This window comes from Centruroides sculpturatus, unplaced genomic scaffold, assembly GCF_000671375.1.
Source record: "Centruroides sculpturatus isolate CEXI.00-Female unplaced genomic scaffold, Cexi_2.0 scaffold340, whole genome shotgun sequence".
In the NCBI taxonomy this organism is placed as follows: Eukaryota; Metazoa; Arthropoda; class Arachnida; order Scorpiones; family Buthidae; genus Centruroides; species Centruroides sculpturatus.
The window spans coordinates 507,816-532,519 of NW_019384518.1; the positions used below are offsets into that span (position 1 = coordinate 507,816).

Genomic DNA, 24,704 nt, shown 5'->3' on the forward strand with positions numbered 1-24,704 from the left:
GAGACGGCAGATTTGCCCGTTTGAAAACTTTGTTAGCCGATACTTTATTAATTTCTTCGTAAAATAGCGTTTTACGCAATGTCCACAACGCGTAAAGACGACGAAGGAGGGTGGAAAGTGCGAGAGACCAGCCGTAATTTAATAGAGAAACATTGTACTTCCCCCTTTTAGGTTTAAAAGTTAAATCGATATTTACCAATGTAATAATTTAATTTTATTGCCATATTTTCTCAGAAACGAAATGTTACATTCCAACCACTTTTTTTTTGTTGTAATTTATTTTTGTTTTTGTTTTTTTTTTTGGTTGTAATTTATTTTCCACTTTTAAAATTTCCCCTAAGAAAAATTGTAATTACGTTTATAAAATTTTAATTTCCGCTTTATCGATCGCCGCTTTATTGGACGAATAGTTTCGAGATTTTAAATGGTCGAAAATACCAAAAAAATTTGAGGGTTTTTCAGTATGTATGGATGTTTGTGTGTGGGAGGGCACGATTTAGTTTACGCCGTTCGAAGTTTAATAACATTCGTGCTTTCGGTCAAAAATTTCTGAAATTTTGCAGGAAAGTTAGAGTATTAGGGGCATCGACGGTATTACATTTTGTTGGTTAAAGGTCTTCGGAGGAGGTGGCTCGGTGGGATCGACTCGACGAGGATTTTACCGGTTGCCAACATTTACCATTTGTTATAAAACCCATCCCCTCGAAATTAAGACTTTTGCTACTTTTTAAATAAAATATCGTAACGGATGGCGCCGCCAGCAATTTTACCCGTTGCCCGGAAAGTTAAGCAACCGGCTACCGGATTTTTTAAAGCAGTTTTAAACGTTTCGATCGGAGTTCCCGGTAAACGAATTATATATACATTAATACATTTGATTTTCCTGCGTACGATAGGTCGTTAACCGCAGAATTAATCCGAAATTCGGTGTTGGATGGTGGCGATTTCGCGTTTCGATGGGAACGACGAAAAAGTTTAATTTAATAGGATCCGTAGGGACGCCTTTAACCGATTTAAATAATTAATTACCCGAGGGTTCGGTCGTCCGACCGCCGGGAATTAAGAAAATCGAACGTAAATAAAGTTTGAAAACTCCGTTACAAATCAAATTTATTCCGGGTGAGATTTTGCGCCGCGAGATTACGACGATTAAGACCGGCGATTAGTATATGCTGGATTACGCTGCGCGACTTTACTAGCTACTCGCCGCGTGTAATAACGTTGGTAAAGTCGAAAGCGACTTTTCTCGCCACTCGCCGGCGTTTTTACCATCGGCTAGTAAACTCGCCCGGCGTAATCCAGCCTTACCCGCCTACGCCCCGAAACCAAAAGTATGTATTTCCGGTCTAGTCGTCGTTATCCCTCCGAATTGGACTCCCGATTGACATTATAGAATAATAAGTGACAACGCGGTGCGACAAAAAGACAACTCGACCGCATACAAATATAACTGTTGGAGGAGAATAGATCGAGTTAATATTACCTAATTCGGTAGACGGTGTTATAAAAAGAGCGACTATTTGTAGTTTGGGGGAAGGAAGCCATCGGTCGTCGCCGTAAAGAATTTGGCAGGAACTTCCCACGGTACGATCGATGGGGAATCGTTACCTCCCTTCCAAATTCCACCAGAGAATTCGCGCCATATCGTCTAACAACAAGTAAACGCCAGGAACCGCCTTAATATATAATTTGGGGTAAAAAGTTTCTAATGGTTTGGTGGGTGGAATTTAAGTGTGGTTAAGGCTTGCCGGGATCAGAAATACAACCGTCACTTCGTATTTAGTTGAAATTTATTGATAAGAACGAAGAGACGAACACTAGAATTTTCCGCATCAGATTAAGAAAATCTGACGGGAATTACGTCGGAAAAGGAATTTGACGTTACTAGCCAAAAGCCGCAATTCGGCCGGCGAATTTCTTAAGTGTCTTTTGTATATCGACGAAAATGGAGACGAAATTCTATCGGGAAGTCGAGGAGAGAAATGTAAATACGTACTTCGGGGCCGTTAGTGCGACCAGAAATACGCGTATAATATGTACACCGGTTCGCGCGTCCGAGGCGTGGTACGGCGCGTAACAACGTTGATATGTTAAAAACATTACGGAAGACGAAGGAAGGAAGGCGGTCGTAGTCTAGTAGTGAGGCGGAGCTAACGAGTAATAAGGCCAGTAGGCCAGATTGAACGTCAGAAAGGCCAGGGGGAAGAGGACTCGACACACTCGGTCGACGGTTCGAGCTCGCTTCAGGTTCATCGCCAGTTCCAGCTTCTGCGCGTTGATTTGCAATTCGGTTTTGGTGTCCTCGTCGTTGACGTACTTCGTGCCGGTCTCCGTCGATTCCTCTTTCTTCCGCTGTTCCGAGTAAACAAATTGTAACACTGGCCTTAATACGCTAGTATTACCACTTACAGTACACTACGCCGTATACTAGAGTACCGGTACCTTTGACCGGGAAAATATTTAAAAGAACGTACCGTGAGGACGTGGAGAACGCTCTGCGTGGCGTTGAGTTTCTTCTTGCTCCTGGACAGGTAATTGACCAGAGTGAATTCTAACAGAGCTCCGAACACCATGACGGAACACACGCCTATCCATATGTCGATGGCTTTTACGTAGGAAACGGGTGGAAGCTGGGTTCTGACGCCGGAAGCCACGGTGGTCAAGGCCAACAGAGTGGTGACTCCCAGGGTGACGCGGGCGGGAGTGGCGTCCACGTTCAGCCAGAAGGACACCCAAGATATCATCACGATTAAGGAAGTGGGCAGATAAGTCTGCACCAGATGATAACCGTTCTGACGGACGAAGATGAACGTGGCGTTCAGGAAACTAAAGGAACCTGAAAACCAAAGAACAATCGTCACCCACCATTGTCTATTCTAATTAACGGAAATCGTATTTAGTCGGACGGTAACCGGTGAAATTACGCATCCAAATTTTACGTATTTCGTTAAATCCGTCTTATCCTAACCCCGTTATCCCGTCTTTTACCGTAACCTATCGATTCTATAGGTAATTTAAAACATTTCCGTCGCCCGTCTTCTCCGTTACCGCGCGACAACTCTATAAATCATCGTAGCCGCAATAGGTAAAGCTTTAAAGTGATTTATATCCTGGAAGAATTTTAAAATTACCGTCTCTTCCAAAGGCCGAGTCGCGCCTTTACGTAAATTAATGAACAGAAATATCTTAACGGCTACTCTAATTTATAAATACCGTACGCGTTGTTAAATAATTAGCGACGTATCGATGCGATTTCTAGCGTGGCGCTATAATAAGCCATACGGATTGGTAAACTTCTCTAGTGGGACAATAATCGGTCGTTATAATAAACGAGCGCTTCAATTAACTAAAAATAACTCGGGACTTAATAAAGTAATGGGATAAGTTACCCACTTAATTGTTTATTTAAGGATTAAGGGAAGGCTTTTTACCTGTGTCGATGGAACGAAGAAAGGATCCGTGGTAGAATCTGTCGATGTCGAATTCCGACAACTCCACCGGTTGTTCCAGAACGATCGGGTCTTTGTCTTGCCATTTGATGCTTATTTGGTCGATGGTCTGAGCGTCTACGTTTACAATCGCAATTAATTAATTACCTTTTCTAATAATTTCTCTTAAACTTAAATTTCTTAATGGGAATTAAGTCGAGTGGCGATTTGTTAGAGTTATTCCGGAAAGAACTCTTTACGGGTGCCAGCCGCTACACCCCAACGCCACTTCTGGCAAAATTCCAAATATTTTTCGAACCGTCGACGGAATAATCTTTTTTTCGGTGTTGTTATTTGTAGTATTTCCTACCCTTCGAGTTCCGGGGCCGACGGGAAATTTGTTCGGCGGTAATTTTTGTTTTTAAAGTAAAATTTCCACACTAGATAACGTAACGGGCCGATAATAGGACAAAGAGCGTCGTCGTCGCTTGGTGTTTCCGATAAAATTTCCGTTTTACCGTTAAAACTTTAGGAGTTAAACAATGATATTTGTTTAACTTAAACAATAACTAAGCCGTTTGTGACAGATTAAAAATCCGATTTTATGTGTTGAAATTTTATTCTAAAAATTACTTTTACTAAAAAAATTAATTAATACGATATTAGACGAGGGTACGTATTAAAATATTGGTCGTAAAATTAATTTAAACAAAAATTCGAACACTTACACGGTCCCAACACTACGTTACACTTTTGAGTATCCAAAGGATAATGCTTGAAAATCATGTGACAGTGTAACTTCAAAGTTAACCTGAAAATAAGTAATTCGACGGTGTTAATGTAAAGAAGAATTATCGAATTAGTCTAAATATATTATCCGGACCCGAATATTCGACTTACTTTATAATAAGCTATTGTTTTAAAGCTTTTAATTTCGCTTTTATAATGGATATAATTACTATTAGAGAAGCGGAAAATACAAAAGCTCAGTCTGGTACAATTGATTCTTTCGTTCCCAGGAATTAAAGCCTGCCAAATTGGTAGCGCGGTTTTTTCTGTTTTATTTCTGGCTTATCGCTCTCCTCGTCTCTTACGGGCAATTCTGGAAATTGTTAGCCGATTCCGACTAAAATACGCGCTAAGATATTATAACAATTGTTTTACTATTGTTTCGCTTTACCTCCGTCCAAGACGGGTGTAAAAGGGAGCGAACGACACTCGGAATTTATCTGGAGAAGACTAAAACGATTTCTATTTTGTATCGGGTGCATCGATTTTACGTAACACTTCCACGTAGACGCGTAAACGTTAGAAATATCAATTATTTAACAGTAAATAATCCTGGCGAATGATAATACTCGGAGGCGAATTCCTACGAAATTACACTTACGGATTGATAGTTTTTATTACAGAATTTGTCGGTCGTATTGGCCGAGTTTTTGTCGTTACGCTTTACCATTTTCTTTTCTTTTCTTTCGCCGCCAGCGTATCGTTATTGGCAACGAGCGAAAGAAGTGTTTATTACCCGTGTTTGGCGGAAAAACTTTCGATTAAAACCGGGAGTGAAGGATTCCAAATTTAACGGAAGACGTTCGTAACGCCACCACCGCCGCAATTTCCATTTCAATTTGTATAAGAAGCGAATTGGGTCGGACGTTTTAATTTTAAATTTCCAAAAAATTAATCGATTTACGCTCTATTTTTAGAGTAACCGAAGTATGGATTCTCTATAGAAACGTCGAATACTTATTAAAGCGCGGCCCAACAGTTTTAATAACATTTCCTATTAGCCGTTTTGACAAATGTATCTCCCGCCCCCCCCCAAAATGAGGGGGGGAAATGCCTTTCGTTCTGGCGTTTAAATGTCACCCGGCGAAAACAAAACCATCCGTTATCTAACGTCACGAACCGCCGAGTCTATAAAAATACTTCTGCCACGTGGCGACACATTAGAAATGCTTCCAAACTCGACTTTTACGACAAAATATGCAAAAGCCAGATACTGGCATTTTCTACACACTTAAAAAATTCGTTTTTCCTCCCTTAAAGTCGGCACGCGCCATTCTCCGCCCCCGGATAAAATATTACTTTTTAAAAATCCGGCGATTTCTTATAATTTGATAAAGCGACAAAATAGTCGCCGTTTTTTATAGGGGAAAAAAGGGTAGAGATATTCGAAAGCTAAACTTAATTTACAAGGTAAACGCCGATAATTCATTTTTATGTTTAATCGATGAGGGCTTAACAATAGAATAGCCGAGTTCCCGTAGCGCGGACGATTTTTAAAATCCCTTCGATTACGCCAGTCGCTCGTGTTTTATCTTCGTCGTCGTTTTCCCCTCCTAAAATATTTAGTAGGCGACCTCCTTTTGTCCTCCAACACCGAAGAAAATAATAATAATAATAATGTTTACGATTATAAAAATAGTCGAGTAGAATATAAATTAAATTCGGAGAATATTTATCGGTAAGAATAATTTCGAGCGATTAAAAGGGTAAAGTATTTGTTTATCGACGAAGGAAGAAGAAGGCGAAACACCGTTTAAACGTAGTATAAAAATTGTATGGTAGTTTGCGTGCCGTTCGATTTATAAATGCTTTAAAGGAAATATTGTTACGAATATTTTATTACTTAAAGGCCGTAAACAACTTGGAATCGTTTATGTTTATTTAGGTTTAAAACTTTTATCTGCGAAACGTCGGCCAGGAGTTCGGCGGTGTAATTTGAACGAACATTTAAGAAAATGCGACTTTAGGCGAAATTGCGATAAAGTTCCTTCTTTAAAATGTCGCTCGGCCCGCAACGCCCGAAGAAATAAGGTTCCCTGCTCGTAGTTTATGCCCAAATAGTAAATTCGGAATTATAGAAATGTCTTTTCGGAAATGCCGGGCAATTTTTAAAACGATGATGCTTTAAGAATTTCCCAAATATCTTATCTGCCGAAAATTCTATATTTTCTTTGGCAATTTTCTGGCGGTGGCTTTAAATTTACCGGCGGAAAAGGTATTATCCAACGATCGCACGCTCTATTCTTCGCCGCGGAACGATCGCGCGCTCTATTCTTCGTAATAAACACGTTCGTAACGTGTTTATTACGCACCGCGGAGGATCGTCTAAACGTCTACTCCAACCCGTGGTCGAAGGATGCTTCGCGTAAATTACTTACGTACAGTACCTCATGCTAAATAAGATGTCTCCGTTGGGATGAATTCTTAACAGTTTGTTGGGCACGGTGACGTAATGGAAATCGGCCTCTTTCACGTTCCTAAAAAATAAATCGGGTTTCCAAATCTTTTCTATCAGATCTTCTCCGTTCATGGTAATCGTCGTGTTCGTTCCGTATAAGTACAACTGTAGCCTGTGATCCAACCACGACTGTCGCAGATATATGTCCATGCTGAATTCCTGCAAATAGGCGTTCAGAACTGATAGATAATCGAACCTTCCGATTTATTTGATATGGCAAATAAGTCTAAAACGATAAAAAATCGAAATACACGTTTATGCCTGGGTTACTTTCGCTACCCATCTGGTTAATACGCCAAGCGCGTAACGCGTGGCGTTCGGATTTCCGTCCGTCCCCACGTAATTTAGCGTAAACTACATCTACTTTAATAATACAAAGCCAGCGGCCGAATCGAATGATAAATGCCAGCCGGTTCCGTCCAAAAATTGATACCGACTAATTTTTAAACTTTTAAACGCCATTTAAGTATTATTATTATTATTTTTTTTTTAATAAAAAAATTGATCTTTTGTGCGGCTTCTCCCCGGAGCCATTCGATTGTTTCTATAGAAAAAAAGCGCTTGCCCGCTTCCCATTTTGTTAATGCTTTTCGCTCCCGCTTTCTCGGTAATAATGACTTTGTACGGCGTGAGCGGAATATCTAACGATTTTAAACATTTGCGGTCGCGCGAGCGAGAAATTATAAATTCGAAGAGTAAAAGCGAATTACGTGGCGTGGCCAATGTCTTCTACATGACAATGTCTCCGGTGTTTTCCCCACTACTTTTTAAATAGCTCCCGGTCGAAATCGACGCCCGATTTTCTCAACGTGTTTGAAATATAATCGTAAATAAATCGTTATAAACGTCTTCGATGGTCGAGAGTGTAATTATTATAACAACGAACACTCGGAGACACGCGCTTGGTTCTTAATTAAAGCGTTTCGTAAATAAACTCACCATACTGGCGGCATTTACCGATCCGATGCTATTCACGTACATATTAACAGTTACTAAAGTGGGTTTTCCTGCAGAAATAACAAAAAATAAATAAATCTTTAATATTTTCAAATTTGTAATAATTTAAAGTAATTTAACAATAAATAACAACGAATCTCTCGGGGACGGTGACTTTACGAATGATAATAAGAAGTAGAGAAACGTGCCTTCCCTTTCGAAATAAATGCCCGAAACACAATTAGTAGAATATCTCGAGAAAGTTTTAATAATTTATTCGAATTTAGAATACGAATGTAAGAATTTAGTCGCGTTACTCGACTTTTAATACGTTAAATGTAGTTAATAGAAAGGAAGGAATTTTTCGAAACGAAATTTTTAATGGTTAAGTTTGTTTGGGAAAAATGCTTTTGTCACTAAGTCGGGTCGATAATACTCGTAACTACAATAAAAAATATATAAATAATGGAAAACTAGGTTGCATTTTACATACACCTCCGGCAATTACTTACTCTCCGGTTTATACAGTCGACCCCCTATAACGCTGTTGATAATTCCGTTTTATATGAATTCCACGTTGTACGAATCACTTAGATTTTACAAATACGTGAGCCGTTCGCAGCCAGGCACACGTATTTGTAAAACCTAAGTGACTCGTACAACGTGGAATTCATATAAAACGGAATTATCAACAGTGTTATGGGGGGTCGACTGTATATTAATTAATCGTTTTAAAAACTGATAATTTATTTAAAAGATTCGTCTATTAAATTTTAATTCCCGTGTTTTTAAGAGAGAGAACTTTATAAATGTAAATTACAAGGCGTAAAGAACGAATGTCGGCAATATTATTCGACGATTAAAATTTACTTTTATTATTATTAGAAAAATTTAATAAGATTATAAATACATTTATTAGCTTTAAGATTAAACAGAGAGCGAACTAATTGGAAAATAGAGCGAAATAACGAGTTTCCCAGATGATTTTACGGGACGGTCGACCGGGTATTCGTTTATACGTAAACAAATATAAGATTTAAGAATAAACATTATTCTCTTTATTTGTTAAAATAAATCATTAATTTTACGTATCATTGTAAGGAAGTTTATTTTATTCTACGCGCATAAATATTGTATAAAATATTCAGTAGCCATTCGTTTCCTCCCGTGCGGACTAAATACTAATTTCGAGTTTTAAATAATTTGATAAATTAATATTAAAATATCGTCGGCGCTAATTGAGTATCGGAGTTTATTATTTGTATTGCCGAGAATATCGAAGATTCTGGCTAAAAAATGCCAAAAAAAAGGGATAATTTAAAGTAGTTAAAAATAACCAGAAAGGTCTACTTAATGCCTAACTTGAAACTTTATTTTTTTTATAAATAAACTAAAATACCCGAAGTTTGTTTATCCTGGTCCACCAACGACCACGTCTCGTTTTATGCGCCAATAATCTCGTAAATCCTTCGAGGTATTACTTTTTATTTTAATTAAATTTAACTTTTTTTTAATAGCAATTAATATTAAATATAGAAGTATAAAAATTTAAAACATATTTTTAACGTTTCCGACTTATGTAAATTGTTGGCAGTCGAAGACTATCGCTGGGGGAATTGGGGAAATGTCGTCTACTCGTCCGCCTTCGCTTAAAAAGAAAATAATTTTTAAAAAAATGTATTTTCAGTAATTTTATAAGTTATTTAAAAGAATTTTCGACATTAAATTAAGTTATTTATTCGAAATACATTAATCCGTCGGGGTTTACGTTCGTTCGTATAACTTATGCGCTAAACAAAATTGAACCACGCGTGAAATCGGTGTAGGGTGGCCCGAAAGTTAGTTTACCGAGATATATATATTAATAATATCGTTTTAACGACGGTTTAGAACGGTCGCCTGTTGCGCCGAACGGATCGTTAACGGAGAACTGTCGATTTAACTGACTTTTGGACCACCCCGTATGTTTTCTTATAGTTATTATCGTCTACTAGCGCGAAATAATAAATCGTCTAAGGCCTTTCGAGAAGTTGAAACGGTGCCAAAGACTTTTATTCTTCGTAATTATCGAATACGTTAAGTCCGAAGAGACGACTTTAACCTTTTACGCCTCTTATAAAGTACGGATTGAAAATACCACCGCGTGATTTCTTCTTATTTTATTTATTTATATCGTATTAATTCTGATTGCCGCGCGATTTATTTATTTATTTATTATATTACAAATAGGAAGCGCCCGAAGACGAACGATTTCCACCCCCAACCAAACGTAAATATATAAAACTATATAAAAAATATACGCGTGTTTTTTAAATAGATTAACTAAAACTACTTTAATTATACTTAATATTTACATTTAATACTAAGACAAATTTCGTTCAATTTTTATCGATTTCGAGCGTAAATATTAAGTATCAAACGTAAGTGGGAAAGTAAAAAATTATTATTTTTATAGAAATTATAGGCTTTATAACGGGTCAATAGATAAAGAACACCGACAACTTAGCGAATTTCTTTGCTATTTTCTCTTTTTACTTTTCCTTTTGGACTTAGAATACCTTAAAACGTCGAAAAATACAAAAGAATTCAGGGGTAATTTCTGTACGTATGGATGTAAGTACACGATTTTCTTCACCCTCTTTGAAGCTCGATAACTCTCGTGCTTTTTGTCGAAAATTTCTGAAATTTTGCAGGGAGGTTTGCGTATTAGGGGAATCGATGCTATTAAATTTTGGTGATTAAAGGTCCAGGGGGTGGAGAGATAATGAGGTGTGGAGCAACCGGTCGCCGGTTTACGAGTGTTTTGAGTACGGAAAGACTCGTCAATAATCAAAGTGTATAAAAATGATATCTGATTTATTTCATTTTAAATTTGTAGCTTCTTTATTGTAATTTTTCGTAAGAACTTATTCGGCTTACGGAATTAAAACGTGGCATGGCGCGATTCTATTAATAAAACTGACGACGTATTTGGAGTATTTCGCCAGATAAAAGTTTGCGCGTTTACACGTCGATATAAACTCTTACCACCAAATTAATTTTCATTCTCAAAAATTGATGGCTAAAGTCGAGCTTTTACGTGGTATTTTATTTTAAAAGTCATTTAATATATTTTAACGGCCGAGAAAACTTTCCAAATTTGTCAATTAAAGTTCGAAACTTTACCAGGATAAATGGAAGTCGGTCGATTCGTTGATCGAACCGGTAGAAACTAGGATTTGGAGTTAGTTAATGAGATTCATACCTTATACCAAAGAGTATAGAAGTAATCCCTAGGAGTATTTGTAATAAACGCGACGATCCAGCGATTAGTTCGAATTTTTGCATTGGATAAAATTCTGTGGTACGAATAGAAACAAATAAAACACCCAATCCATCAATAATACAATATAAAAGGAACAACTGACGTTACTTCTTCGAAGGAGTTTACTAACCTATCTTTAGGGTGAGTGACTTACAACAGATACTGTAGATAAATATATGATTTACTGTAGTCGTTCTCCCTCCATTCGCCAAACCCGTCGTGGCGATAAAAAATAATAATATCTTCGCTATTGAACTAATGGAGAAACTAATTTTTTACACCAAAAAGAATTCGTAGACCTACTTTATCCTTCATTAATCTCGAGAACGGTATTGGGTAGACGAGTAGGACCCTCCCCGATTAACTATATACTTGCACCGGAAGTCACGTTATTTCGGTTCAAACGTCTTCTCCGAAAGGTATTAGACGACCGGAACGACTCTATTGTTAAAGGAAAAGTATGACGTACGTACGGGGGCAAGCCACTACTAATTCGAGGCGTAGCGGCTCCGGAAGCTACAATACTTAATAAACAAAAAGTTTTAAACGTACTCCACGGTAATTTCAATAGCGTATTGTTTATAAACGCGGCTATTATATGAATTTTAGAACCTTTGGTTTTATTCCGGCCTGCCATTTTTAGTTAAAGAAAAGAATAACAACGAACGAGTCTCCTTTCAAATTTTAATTATTCGAAGAGATTACTTAAATAAAGTTTCGAACTTTACGTAACGAAAGCGGGCAATAAATCGCGCCCGAGTTGAATGAAGTCGGTATAAATAATTTGGAGTGAAAGCGCGGGTAGTGTCCGTCTAACGGTTTTTATAACCGTTAAACGCGCCGAAAATTAATTAATTTAATTGTTTAGTCTATAGATAATGGCTATTTATCCTTACGTATAGACTAAATTCAATTCGTATATTATCGAACGATTAATTAGTTTATAATTATTGAAATATTCCATTATTCACGCGTAATAAACCTTACGTATTAAGATTTTTTATTTCCTAATCCGATCGTTAAATCCGATCCTCCTTTCCCGTTATTAATGATATTGTTTATAATATTTTGAATAAAGAATGACGATAAGCGCGTAACAACCGATAAATTTTGGTTTCGGATCTCAAAATCGTGTTGGAGAATATCTTATTTTTTAAAAAAGTATATAATATAGACTCTATCTCCACTCGAATAACGTTACTAGCTTCAATTTACGATAATGGGAGACGTAAGCCGTGTTATATTTCCAAGTATTTTAAGAAAATTTCGACGTAAGTTAATTCGATTTAAAAAAGAAATCTCCGCATCTGACTTTTATAATAATGACGAGTTATCTCCCAGTGGGACTAGAATATCCGATAAAAAACAACGTAATGACTAAAGAATCGCGAGGAGAAAGCCAACATCCTATTGTTCTTTACGGTGATTATGGCAAATTCGAATACGCTTAAGTGATATTTCTGTTTGGCGTGAAAGTTCCATTTAAAATTAACCATTGATCCGTTTAAATGTCGGTCGAAAACCAGTTATAAGTTCCGAAAAAGGATCGAAATATGTTTTCTCTTCGGACGTGTCCTCTTTGCCACGCGTGGGATAATTCGTACGTCGAGCGATCCGAAAGCCACGGTAAAACGGAAATTGCACGAAAACATTTCGAAACGTGTATAAATTCTTCAGGAAATGTCTTCCGTTTCGCCGTATGAGTTATGTTAAATAGTTTTCATTATATACTATAAATACAAATAGTAATGACTTCCACGCCGCTTCTTATACCAGTAAAGATACGAAGCTTTTGAATAAATAAAAAGTTATCTTAATTACATAATTTAAAATATATGCTCTCGATTTTAGTAGTGTCTCGCCCCCGTAATATCGTACTTATCCCGACAACGACAGAAATCGATCGTCCGTGTATGTCTCGACTTTCGTCTATCGACACCGTTTTCCAGATTAAGGGACGTACGGACAGTGGGCATTTACAGGTCTACAATTCCTTCAAATTCCGCTTTACGTTTGGGAAGAAAAGCTTTCTAATGTAAATTTACTTCCAATAACATTTCACTTTTTACAAAATTAAACAGAATAATTCGCAATAACTACTCAAATTTGGGACCCCCTCGGGCGATTAGGAAAAGGGTGATACGAGCGAAAAGGGGAGACGTGCCCCAACCGACTCCCCACTTCTTCCGTAAATCACCCTTTTAAACGAATCATTAAATAAAAATCGAAACCGCGAATTACTTGGATGAATCATTTAGAATTAAGAAAACAAGCGCATTGGTAGAAGTTCGTACAATTATTGGCAGAGGCATTATTTGATTTTTTTACGTAGAGTAATCTTCGTAGGCGGTGTTTTTAATCAATCGAAAAGATCTTATTACGGAGTTAACAAATTATTGGGACGGAGAATTGATTCCGAATTACTCGACAGTAAACAACAATGGATTGTCCTAGTTGTTTCAGTCTACTCGGCGCTCGGACTCGTCGCGAACAAATTAATCTTCGAAGGAAGCTCCGTTCTTTTTCTTGCTTTAAAATAAAGAAAGATCGCTCCTTCTATTGCCGATTACCAAAATTTCTTTTAATTATTAATTCGTTAGTAATATTTTATTACGAGTTTATAAACAACCCGTAAGTAACATAAATATAGATCAATTGATGGAAATATTCCTTTTAAATTTGTCTACGTCCCGATTACGTTTTAAACACGTAATCCAAGAACAACAGTAGGCAAATGCCTTTCTTCCACCAAATATTCCTACAATTCGATGATTCCGTATTAATGGTTCTCTTTGATGATGTTGGCAATCGGTGGAAGTTTTTTCTCTTGGCTTTTTTATTTACGCGCTAACAATATCGATGATATAAATATAAATCAATGGGATTAACTCGTCTTTAAATAAATCGAATAATTTTTAGAAGCGTACAAATGTGTCCTTCGAATTTTCGCCAGACTAAACATCGAAATTAGAAAAAAAGAAAGAAAATGTACGGGCTACATTTATACGTAAATCGAGTGTATAGAAAACGTTTTAATTCGGAACGATTTGTATCGTAGGGTGTCTTTTAGTTTATAAGTAAACGAGAAAAAAATTTAATTTATTTAATTTAAAATAGATGTTTTCCATCTCAAATATTACTGTCTTGTTCCTGTAAATTATACTTTTCTTGTGTGTATATTTGGTAGGTAAATAAAAGTAATAATAACAAATGCATCGTATTTCCTCCATTAAAACGTACGTATCGCCCGGAGCCCACCGAGTGGATAAAGCCACCGAACACCGGTAGTGGATTCGCACCCGGTCACGTGGAGTTTTCCGGATTTCTTGACGTTAGTAACACCTAAATAGGGGCCAGTATTTCGTAGGAAGTCCCGTCGAGAGGCATCGCCGATAACTCCGTGGCCAATTCACCACGCTCCGTATCCAACAATATAATTTTATTTTAGAAAATGTTTTTATGCATATATACCAGTAGGGCGTTATAATACTTCACCGGGATCGGGCAAACTGGAATTAGGAGGACCCTACGTAGTGTCGACATTTTTCTTCCGGGGAATTTCCGAGAGAAATATTTTCTTATAAAAGATGGGTTTGGGGCCCCTTCCGCCCCTAGGATAACGCGCCACCGATTTATGTTACATTTATCCACACCTTTTTATAGGAAAAAAACTTGGAAAAGACAGCGAGTAAGTTTAATTTATTTTTAAAGTTAATAATTAATATAAAAACGCGCTAAAAATCGTTACGAGTATAAGGTATAAATACATTAGGGATTATTAAAGATGGTATCAAAACCACGCTTAGTCTAGATACAAAAAAATATTAATAAATATCCGAAATTAATGAAAAATCTCCGGTGAAAAATAACGCAATTATGCCACGTTTAGAATCACTTATTAAGCATTTACCTTCTGGAAAACACATTTCAATCGGCTAAAAATATAATGAAAAAAATTTGCATTTCTTTCTAGACATTAGCGTAACGTCAGCATTATTTGCCATACATTTTATGAGATTGGACATTTCATTTATTTCCTTTACAATTTTAGAAAATACTCACTTATTTTTCTATAAAATATATTAAATTAAAAATTAAAAATAAAAAAAACTAACCTGTACCGTAGGTGGGCCACGCTCTTTTATCATATCCTATAAGCATTTCGTCTAGAAAAGCCAAGCGATCCTGCGATTTGTGATGCCCTTTGTGTGCGGTTCCGAGTTTATTCAGTTTATTACGATGATTGCTGTTTTGTAAAGAATATAATTAAGTGAAATTTAAAATAGATTTACTTTAAAATTAATGAATAATCTTAATTTTTTTAACTTCGTAATTTTTAATTAATTTAATGTAAAATATACGCTTTCGATTTTAGTAGTGTCTTGCCCCTGTACATCACACTTTTCCTTATAACGACAGAGCCGTGCCGGGCATCTATGTAACGGGGAAATTTTTGAATTGAAATTACGCGACTTCCGATCCAAACCGGAAGTTCGTATATAGTATTTGGGGCCTCCTACCCCTAAGATTTTCATATCTGATCTCGACTTTCGTCTAACTCCGTTCTCGAGACAACAGACGGACGTTAGTAGGAATTTATAGGCCCGCGATTTGAAATTACTCGCGGCATTCGTATATTACCGCAAGAATTTGATTTTTATTAGGACGGGCAAATGTACGAACCGAGGTAACGTTGACAGAGACGTCAGACATCGCTGCCAGACACGGTTCGATGGGGTGCTCCTCCAAATCGATTCGTTCGGCCACCAGAATGGCGCGAGTACTTATTCAAACTCAAGGTCGAACTATATAAATTACCGACAATTAAGCAGAATTAGGTCTTCTATGGAAATGAAAATAAAACTCGACCCGGTTTGGCGAGTAGAAATTTGAATAAAACGACGTTAAAATGAATATTAATCGCCCTTACAACTTTATAATTTATTATATTAAATATGAAAATAAAACTTACTCCACTCCACTTGATAACATTTCTTGGGAGAAGACAAGATAATTAAGTAAAGATCAGTTGGAAAATCTCATTTTTCGTCCAACAAATAAATTAATATATCTTTTACTACTTAAATAATTTATGCAAATTTTAATTTATTACATAAACCATAGCCAATTAGAATTAAAAATTAATTAACACGACGACGAGCGGAGAACAATTAGCATTTACGAGGTAGACGGTACTTAAGGGATGAAATTGGGTGGTTTCCCTAAGAACTTCTGGCTGGAAAATTATTTTGCATATTCTTTTAATATAAAATCTAGGAATTTTATAAATTTCATTTTGTAAAACGGCCGGAAAGCTTTACGGACGATTGAAGATTCTAGGCAGCCACTATAAAATTTTTACAGGGATTGCTACACTCTAACTTCTGCTATATTAAAGTAAGTAATATGCATTATTTACTCGTTTCGTACGCGACGGAGGGGACGAAAGTAGGGAAAAAGGTATGTATTATTAACAGACGTCTCACCCATTCGTCGTCGGATCTCCTTTAATTAAAAAAAGTCCGGTAAATAGAAGGAAGAAAGCGATCTGCCAGTGCATCTCACCACGGTGTTTACTTATTGGAATGTTGTTGCCGCCGCTGTAGCGTCGACGAGACACGTCGCTTTTCTGAACCGGGCACGGGGATACCGGAACTTTTATTAAGTCGCGTGCATTGCGCAACCCCGGGTTCCTCCAATGAATTCCGAGGGGTGAAATGACGTCACGTTAATGTTATCTTAGAAGTTTAACCGTTTGTATCTTTCCGTAGCCATGAAAGTTTCATCGGCATCCGACCGTCCAATTTCTAGTGGAGTCCAGGAATTTCCCACTTTTTCTTCCAAACATAAATTAAGTCCCGTTTCTTAAATAGAAGTTAATAAACTAGGCCGAGTTAAGAAAGATTTACTTTGTTAAATTCGTCTTTATCAATGGTTTTAATCTCTAACGTAAGCTTAAAATTCTACGGTCGGATACTTGTTGTTTAGATGGAAGTTTTCTGTCGTATTCGAGAATTATCGACTTATTTAAAATAATATTCGTGTATCTCCGGTTACCGTGGCGCTTTAAAAAGTCGTTAAAGATTTTTTTACGAGTAGAATAAGAAGAAAACGGCACCGAAAAAGTCGTTAAATATCGCAACTGATCAAGGAGAGGGATGATGCATGGCCGGAAACTTCTCTATCGATTATTAAAAAAACTCAACATCTTTATCCATCAAAAATTTTTATTGCTAGACTTCTTCTCGCCGTCATTTTCTCTTTCTAATCCGTTGTTTTAACAATATTCGCCAGTCCCGATTAACCCTACGGTGTGGAAACTGTATCGAGTTTCGCCTGTAATTCGTTCGTTAACAACCGAAATTACTGTTTACTACCGTGTTACAAAGTTTATTTATGTAAGTGGATTAAATTCCACGTCTTAATGCTCTTTTATTAGGCATATAATTAAACTTTTACACACTTCATTTGTGCTATAATTAGTTTAATATTTATTCTTTGATTTTTGTCGAGACGAAAACAAAGAGTAACGCTTTCGTTAGAATAATATGGGTCTGACATAGACCGAGCTTTGTATTTACAATATAATTAATATTTACACAAAACAAAGACGTTTCTATTATGTATTTTCGTTGTAATATATTCAAAAGGTGTTAACTAGATAAGAGATTTATGATAGATTCCGTTATGTATAAGTTATAACATATTTTAAGTCATTTTTCTTCGTGTAAATGTCTTTATATGGAACATAAAAGAACTCAATACACTATAGGCTCTATATTATATATAAGAGGGAAAAATCGATAAGTCTAAGTGAAAAAAAGACGAAAAACAGAATCGTATTACGTGGATGACCGCATGTCCAGAAGATAATGGTGATAAATGATGCGACATAACTTAGTAAAAAGAAAATATATATATATATATATAAATGTGAAAATCTTATGCAGATAGAATTTAATAAATTAAGTCATTCGAATTTATCTTTTGTAAATAAAACTAGCGACGAATATATATTATGTATCTATTTCTGGCTATAATAACACTTACGTATCGATGACATCACAAAAACCGCCCCTAAATAATAATTTCTGCCCGTAAATTTTTAAAAAAATGGGTTTTTCCTATTCTATATCCGCATTTGGCAACATTACAAGTTTACACGAATATCATTCACTCTAGATGCTTCTGTATTATTATTTATTAATAATTTTTTAATGTCATCGACTCGTAACGGGCAAATTGATTTTGGTAATTCTACGGGTTTTTTTTAGGTTTTGTAAAGTATTTTAATTTTAGATAATGTTTATTATTTCGTCGAGGGAATATTCTTAATCTCTATTTTTATAGTCTGGAGTGGTTTTGGCTGCGAAGTTTCTTTCCTCGCTTATGTAATTTTTAGTAAAATTCAACGACATACTACAGTGGAACCTCGGTATACGACCTTAATCCGTTCCTGATGTTTGGACTTATACCGAATTGGACGTATACCAAACCAACCTTTCCCATAAGAAGTAATGTAAAAATGATTAATCCGTTCTCATGAAAAAAATGGCTGGCTTTAAACACCTCGCTTTCCTGCTTGATTTTTCATGAGATCAGCATGTATCTTTTTAGCTTTCTCGCAAATAATTACTTCCGATATGCTGTCTCTAGCACACTGTTCTTCAGTTATCCAAAGCAAAAGCAATTTCTCACATGATCTAATATTCTTGATCTCTGTTTAGAAATTGATTTAACCCCTTTCGCAACGTTAGCAGATTTAATTAATAATGTCTTTATTTTTCACGATTGTCGATATGGTCGTTCTCGGAATGCGATATGCAACCGTTAAAATCTCGAACACTCGTGCCACCTTTATATTTCTCAACAATCTCTTTTTTTCAGTTCCATTGTGATTCTAGCCATTTTTTTTAGTTTTCTGTCGCTTTTCATTTGCCTTTTCGCAATTCATGATTAATAAAAATAATAAAATTTTACTTACAAATTAAAATCAGAAGAAATTTAACAAAGTTATAAACTGTGGCACTGCGAACGTCTAGTCTGGTCTAATACACCGATAGTGCTACTTGTTCATAGATGGCGCGTATAATTGAAGTAAGTCGTATACCGAGCAAAATTTGTTTCGTCCAAACAGGACGTATTCCGAATTGGACGTATTCTAAAGCAGACGTATACCGCGGTACCACTGTACTGTACTTTTAATCGTACAAGTTTATTAATCTGTACGGCGTATCGCAATATAATAGATTGCTATTCTTCGCTTAGATGTAGACAGAGGGATGTGGTCACCCGTAAGCTACTTTAAATTATCGTGTATAATAGTTTTTACGTTAGGTTGCTGTCCGTCACGTCTACGATGATTTTCTTTATAGATCATTAGGCCGAATGGATTAAACTACAGAACATTTGGTAAATTGATCCGAAGAACTGGGAAGTTGGTCGCGGGTTCGCACCTGGCCGAGGTTTCTTCGCGCGTTTAACAGGAATAAATTATTATTTTCGAATCAAATCGTCGACGAGTTTATATTTCTTTAGAAGTTGTTAAATCTTAAGTCAAATACTTCCTCGAATAGTTATGTGTATTAATTATCGATCTACTGTTAGACGTAACAGTATATTCGCTAATTGATACACGGGAAAAAAGCAAACGGATTATAAGAAAATAGTAATTATTTGAAGAAGATTCGAATTATCGCTTTAAATGGTTTAAATTGCCGACACCAACGGATTAAAATTACGAATTCGAGTATAAAATGTGTAATATTTATCATTAGCGGTTAGTAGTATTGAAATTATGACAATAGATGGCGACACTAATAGTCAACAGTTGTCTTTTCTACCCCTTAATAGCTTTTACGGTGTATATTATCGCCGTACGAAACAATAATCCGTCGAGGAAGAAACTCGAACCGCGGTCGATTGCGAGACGATTAACTAAAGCTTTTCCGGCTCATTAGAAATTAATATACAGAATTTATGCCCATTCGGGGAACGTTTTTGAACTGAAATAACGTAACTTCCGGTCTAGACCGGAAGTTCGTATATAGTTAATCGGGCTTCCCGCTTCTAAGCTTTCCGTCTCTAGTCTCGACTTATGTCTATCTAACTCCATTCTGGATATTAAGGAAAGACAGACGGACGGACGGCGGTGGGAATTTATAGAGCTATAATTTATTTCAAATTGCAGCCCAATAATGCAAATATTTAGAAACAATTATAGTCGAAACCTTGGCTACACGAATGATTATAAGAATTTTAAAAACATTCCTCAATATAAAAGTTCTAATAACCTGTTAAAATATATTCTCTTCGTTCTCTGTTTATGACCAACGTCAATTAAATTTACATCCTGGTGCAGAATAAAACTGAATATTTTCTTCTAAAAATTCTAATACGACGAAATAAAACTCAAATTTACGCACCCGATTCTACGAATTCGAATTCGATATCCCTATTTTTAATTACATCGTTATTACCTTAAAATTATGAAAACTGTTATATATAATATAATCTCGATTGTTTCCTGTTCTCCTTACTATATGTGTTTTCTTAGCGTAATGTTGCCGTTGAGAGATTTTTAGCTCCATTTTCCTCCCCCTTTTTTCGCCTTGTCACTGTAATCTCGGGACTGAAGAGGAGCGTTAAGCCCGAAATGCATATCCGTTCCTACCAATAAACCCCTTCTTCCACTAAAAGTGTTCCCGTGTGATCGGTTCTCAACGGCAACATTATGCTAAGAAAACACACGCAATTATTTAATTTGTAAGTTTACTAATAAATTTCTTTATTAAACCAACATGGAAGGAAAAAAAGAAAGAAACAATTATAGATAAAAAATGTTTACATGGAAAGTAGACTAGAAAAACAATTTAAAATATTAAAAAAAGATATATTGTATCAATATTTTCTATGATAAATTTAATATGGAAAAGTTATAACGCTTCCCCCTGCGTTAAGACAAAAACAAAAAAACCCAACTGATAAAGGGTATCGATGAACCCAAAATGCACATATTAGTTTAATAAAGAAACCGCTTCTTACTCATTAGTCGACTTCTAAATTAAATAACTGTGATTTGTTAAGTCCTTTGAAATAATAGAAAGAAAAGTAGCCAAATTTGGTAACGTCGATCCGTGTACGTAGGCGGCCGCGGTCGGCCCGGCTCCCACCCTGCAATGCTTGTCGTTATTTGTATTTTATGTACAGTACAATACTCGTCTATACTTATATTTTACTCTAAAAACTACTATTTATTTTTAACTTTCATAATAGTAAAAATAGGTCACAACCATTTTACTTTTTATTAAACATTTCGCGGACCCCCCCGACGTTGTCCACGCGCTCCCAAATTAATTTTAATTTGCCACTGACCCTATCGGAGGTTGCAAAGACACGTAGGGATACGTAGGAACCGTTTTGGGAAACATTAAGATAGATTAACGTCGAGACTAGATATGGAAACGTTAGAGGCGGGAGACCCCGATTAACTACAATCGCGTTATTTCAATTCAAAATTTTCTCCAGAACAGACAGATGACCGGCACGACTCCGTTGTTAACGGGAAGAGTATGCCATACAGGGGCAAGACGGTACTAAAATCGAGAGTCCGGTATTGGGGACGACGTCACAATATATAATTGCTCATTTTTATTTAATTTTTGAATTTAAAAACCATTCATTTTCGTTTATTTTTTTATAGTTTCTACATTTTTCTACATAATTTTTTTAAAACAAATTAATTTGTTGATATTATACGGTAAGATTTTATTAGTCAATTAATTTTTATTAAATAATTCACTAATAATTAAGCTTAATACCGTTATAAATAGAAAATACACGTAATTAAATAGCATTCCGGCATACTTACCCACACGTTTTGTAGAAAAGCGCGATTAATCCCGGACCGCATCTCGGAGTGGTAGGGGTGGAAGACGTATAATGATAACGGTGAAGGGAAAATGGAAGATTGGAAGATAACTTCCATTCTCTCGCGCCATCCATAAAGTGTCTCTCGTCGTATTTTAACTAAATGTTCCTTTTATGTGACTTTGTAAACTCGGATAGTTTGCCGGAGAAATAACTGGAAAGATGAAAGTTAAGTTGACAATTTTTCAAATATAAAACGAAAAAAAACTCTATTTATTTGAAATAAAATTTTTAGGGGCGGGAGATCCCGATTAACTATATAAGAACTTCCGTTTTAGACCAAAAGACACGTGATTTCAATTTAAAATTCTCCCCGGAGTTACATAGGCTCTATTCTTTCGGGAAAAGTATAATGTACAGGGACAAAACACTAGTAATTTAAGATGGAGAGCATATATTTTAAATTAAATAAATTAAAAAAATGATTTAAAATTTTTGCCGGTTTAATCTTTGTTTTAAAACGAGAGAAGTAAATTTAAATATTTTAAAATGAAATTGGTACGTTTGGAGATTTAGATTTCTCAGCGGTCATTTTATATTCTAGTTTATTAAAATGGCATCTCGTATTACGGTTAAACGCCAAACAAAATATCAAACTTCAATATCGAATTGGAGAAAGTACATTTATTAGTCGAGAGCGTAGTTTTATTTCATTCGGATAAAATTTAATAAAGAAATCAAAGCCTAAACCACTTCCAAAGATAATATTAAAACGATAAACTTATCAGTTACATGATGAAATATCGAAAAATATCCACAGGCGTACTTTAATTTTAAAATTAAGCAGTTTTCTCGGACAGGTGTACCGCATTTTTCGCCTTTTCCGGCTTTTCCGCAATAACATTCATTACGGTATAGGATGCGCCCTTATAATATAGAAGTTGCGGCCGAAGTTTTCATCTGTAAAACGTGAACGTCGAACGTCGAGTGCCGCTATCTCGTAAGCGGCGCTCGACGTTCGACGTTCACGTTTTACGGATGAAAACTTCGGCCGCAACCTCGCTAATAATTAATAATATAAAACGCTTTTAATAATAAAATATAGTAACAGATGGCGCCACCCGCGGTTTTAAATGTTAACGGGAAATTTAAATCCGCGAAGCGTGAGACAACTAACGGCCGAACTTCCGGTTTTCTAGAGAGCGATGTTAGACTCGTTCGATTGGCAGATTATAAATCACGTAGATGAAACTTTGATTCTGATTGGCTAGGTGTGACAGTTTCCGGTGCTTAAACTTTTATACGCTGTATAACTTTCCCGGCAAGAAAACTAAAATCGTGTGCGGACCATCTGTCACGAGATTTTATTAAAATAAACTTTTTATATTATTAATATATTTTAAAAAATGAGAAAAAAGCTGAATGTTGAAGGTAGAGACGAGTTTTATTTAAAAACATTATAGATGCTAATAAAGCAGTTAAATCTTCGTTAAATCTGACACATTCGAGATATAACCCTACCCGCCACTCCCCATTCGTTCCCCGGATTCTTAACCGGCAAAATTTAATAGCATGAATGCTCCTTATATACGAGTTACCTCGCCAAATTTGGTTTTTTAATTCTTAACCCCATCCTGAGATATTAAACCAACACGAATATATACAAATACGAGGAAGTTTTTGCCATGTTTTTTTGACTTTTTGGGGTTCGGGAGATCTTAAAACTTGGAGATTTGTAAAAAATCCGGAGAGTCGAATCTGACGCGATTACAGTATTTTAAGAAAAGAAAACAAAAATTATGCTTCACTCGGAAGAAAAACAAACAAAAACACAAAAAGTTTTGAATATGTCACGGAAATCGCGCCTTTCTCTTTACTCGCAGACTTTTTTTGAACCACCCGTGCACGGACGACTGGTGCGTTACCCCGACAACTATCCACAACATATTAATTTTTATATAGATTACGTTTTACGAAGCCCGACACGAAAATAACAGACTGTAAATAACTTTTTATTTACACCATCATCAATACATCATTTGCGATCGGTCTTCAAATAGATCCTTTTAGAGTCTGCGTACGGCCGCGTACGATACTGCCATTGTCGAAGCGGTAGAGTACAGTACCCTGACAAACCGAAAAAAGGAGCCAACGGGGCCCGGATCCACCAAGAAATTCGAGTTAAGAATCTGAAAAAAATATATTTTAATTATTTGGGCTACATATGAATTATATTTCAAAAAGAAAAAAAAATGATATAAACTAATGTGGAATATTCAATAAATTCTTGCGTAAAGTGCACATTACGCAGACTACAACTACAGGAAATTTCGAATGAAGCAATGTCGCCGCGATAATAAATAGCAAAAATAAACGTCGGCACAGAAAAAAACTTGGAGCTCTAACTTTGCGCTTTAAAATCATTGACATAAAATCGTTGCCCGTACATTTATTTTAAGCTGCATCGGTAAAAGAAGCTTGGGGCAACGAGTTAATAAGGGGACGTCCAAGTTTCTGGTAGTTAACCTCGGTCTAAACACTGCGCCGATAATAAACTCTTAAAATGTTATTTGACAAATTTTATTCGTAAGCATTTGTTTACGATATTAAAATCATAATGTAGACGTCTGTTTATGAAATTTACAACACAAACAAACGTTCCTCGTGGAAACAAATTTGGTAAATATCTATCATCGCGACTTAATTAATTAATCTATTTTTTATTCATTATTTCTTTAAAAATACCTCAAACAATTGTAAATACGCACTAAAATTTATTATTAATTTATTTTAATCACTATTTATTGGCATATTACGAGGAAAAGTAACTTATTATTTTGAGTTAGTCTTTCTTCTCGTACGTGTTTGTCTGGAGCGAGACAACGGAAATGTCTATTGTCAGAATGTACTGTACTGTACT

At 35.9% G+C, this 24,704-nt stretch overlaps 1 protein-coding gene across 1 annotated transcript; it reads right to left on the reverse strand.

Annotated features, from left to right (window-relative positions):
- Positions 1-244: 244 nt before the first annotated feature.
- On the reverse strand, positions 245-16,533 carry LOC111622659 (glycine receptor subunit alpha-3-like). Its single transcript, XM_023365081.1, has 8 exons — positions 16,402-16,533; positions 15,031-15,161; positions 7,615-7,682; positions 6,605-6,834; positions 4,157-4,239; positions 3,432-3,566; positions 2,475-2,836; positions 245-2,352 (listed from the first exon to the last, which is right to left on the reverse strand). The coding sequence occupies exons 1-8, from the start codon at positions 16,473-16,475 to the stop codon at positions 2,134-2,136; spliced, it is 1,302 nt and encodes a 433-aa protein (XP_023220849.1). The 5' UTR covers positions 16,476-16,533; the 3' UTR covers positions 245-2,133.
- Positions 16,534-24,704: the final 8,171 nt, after the last annotated feature.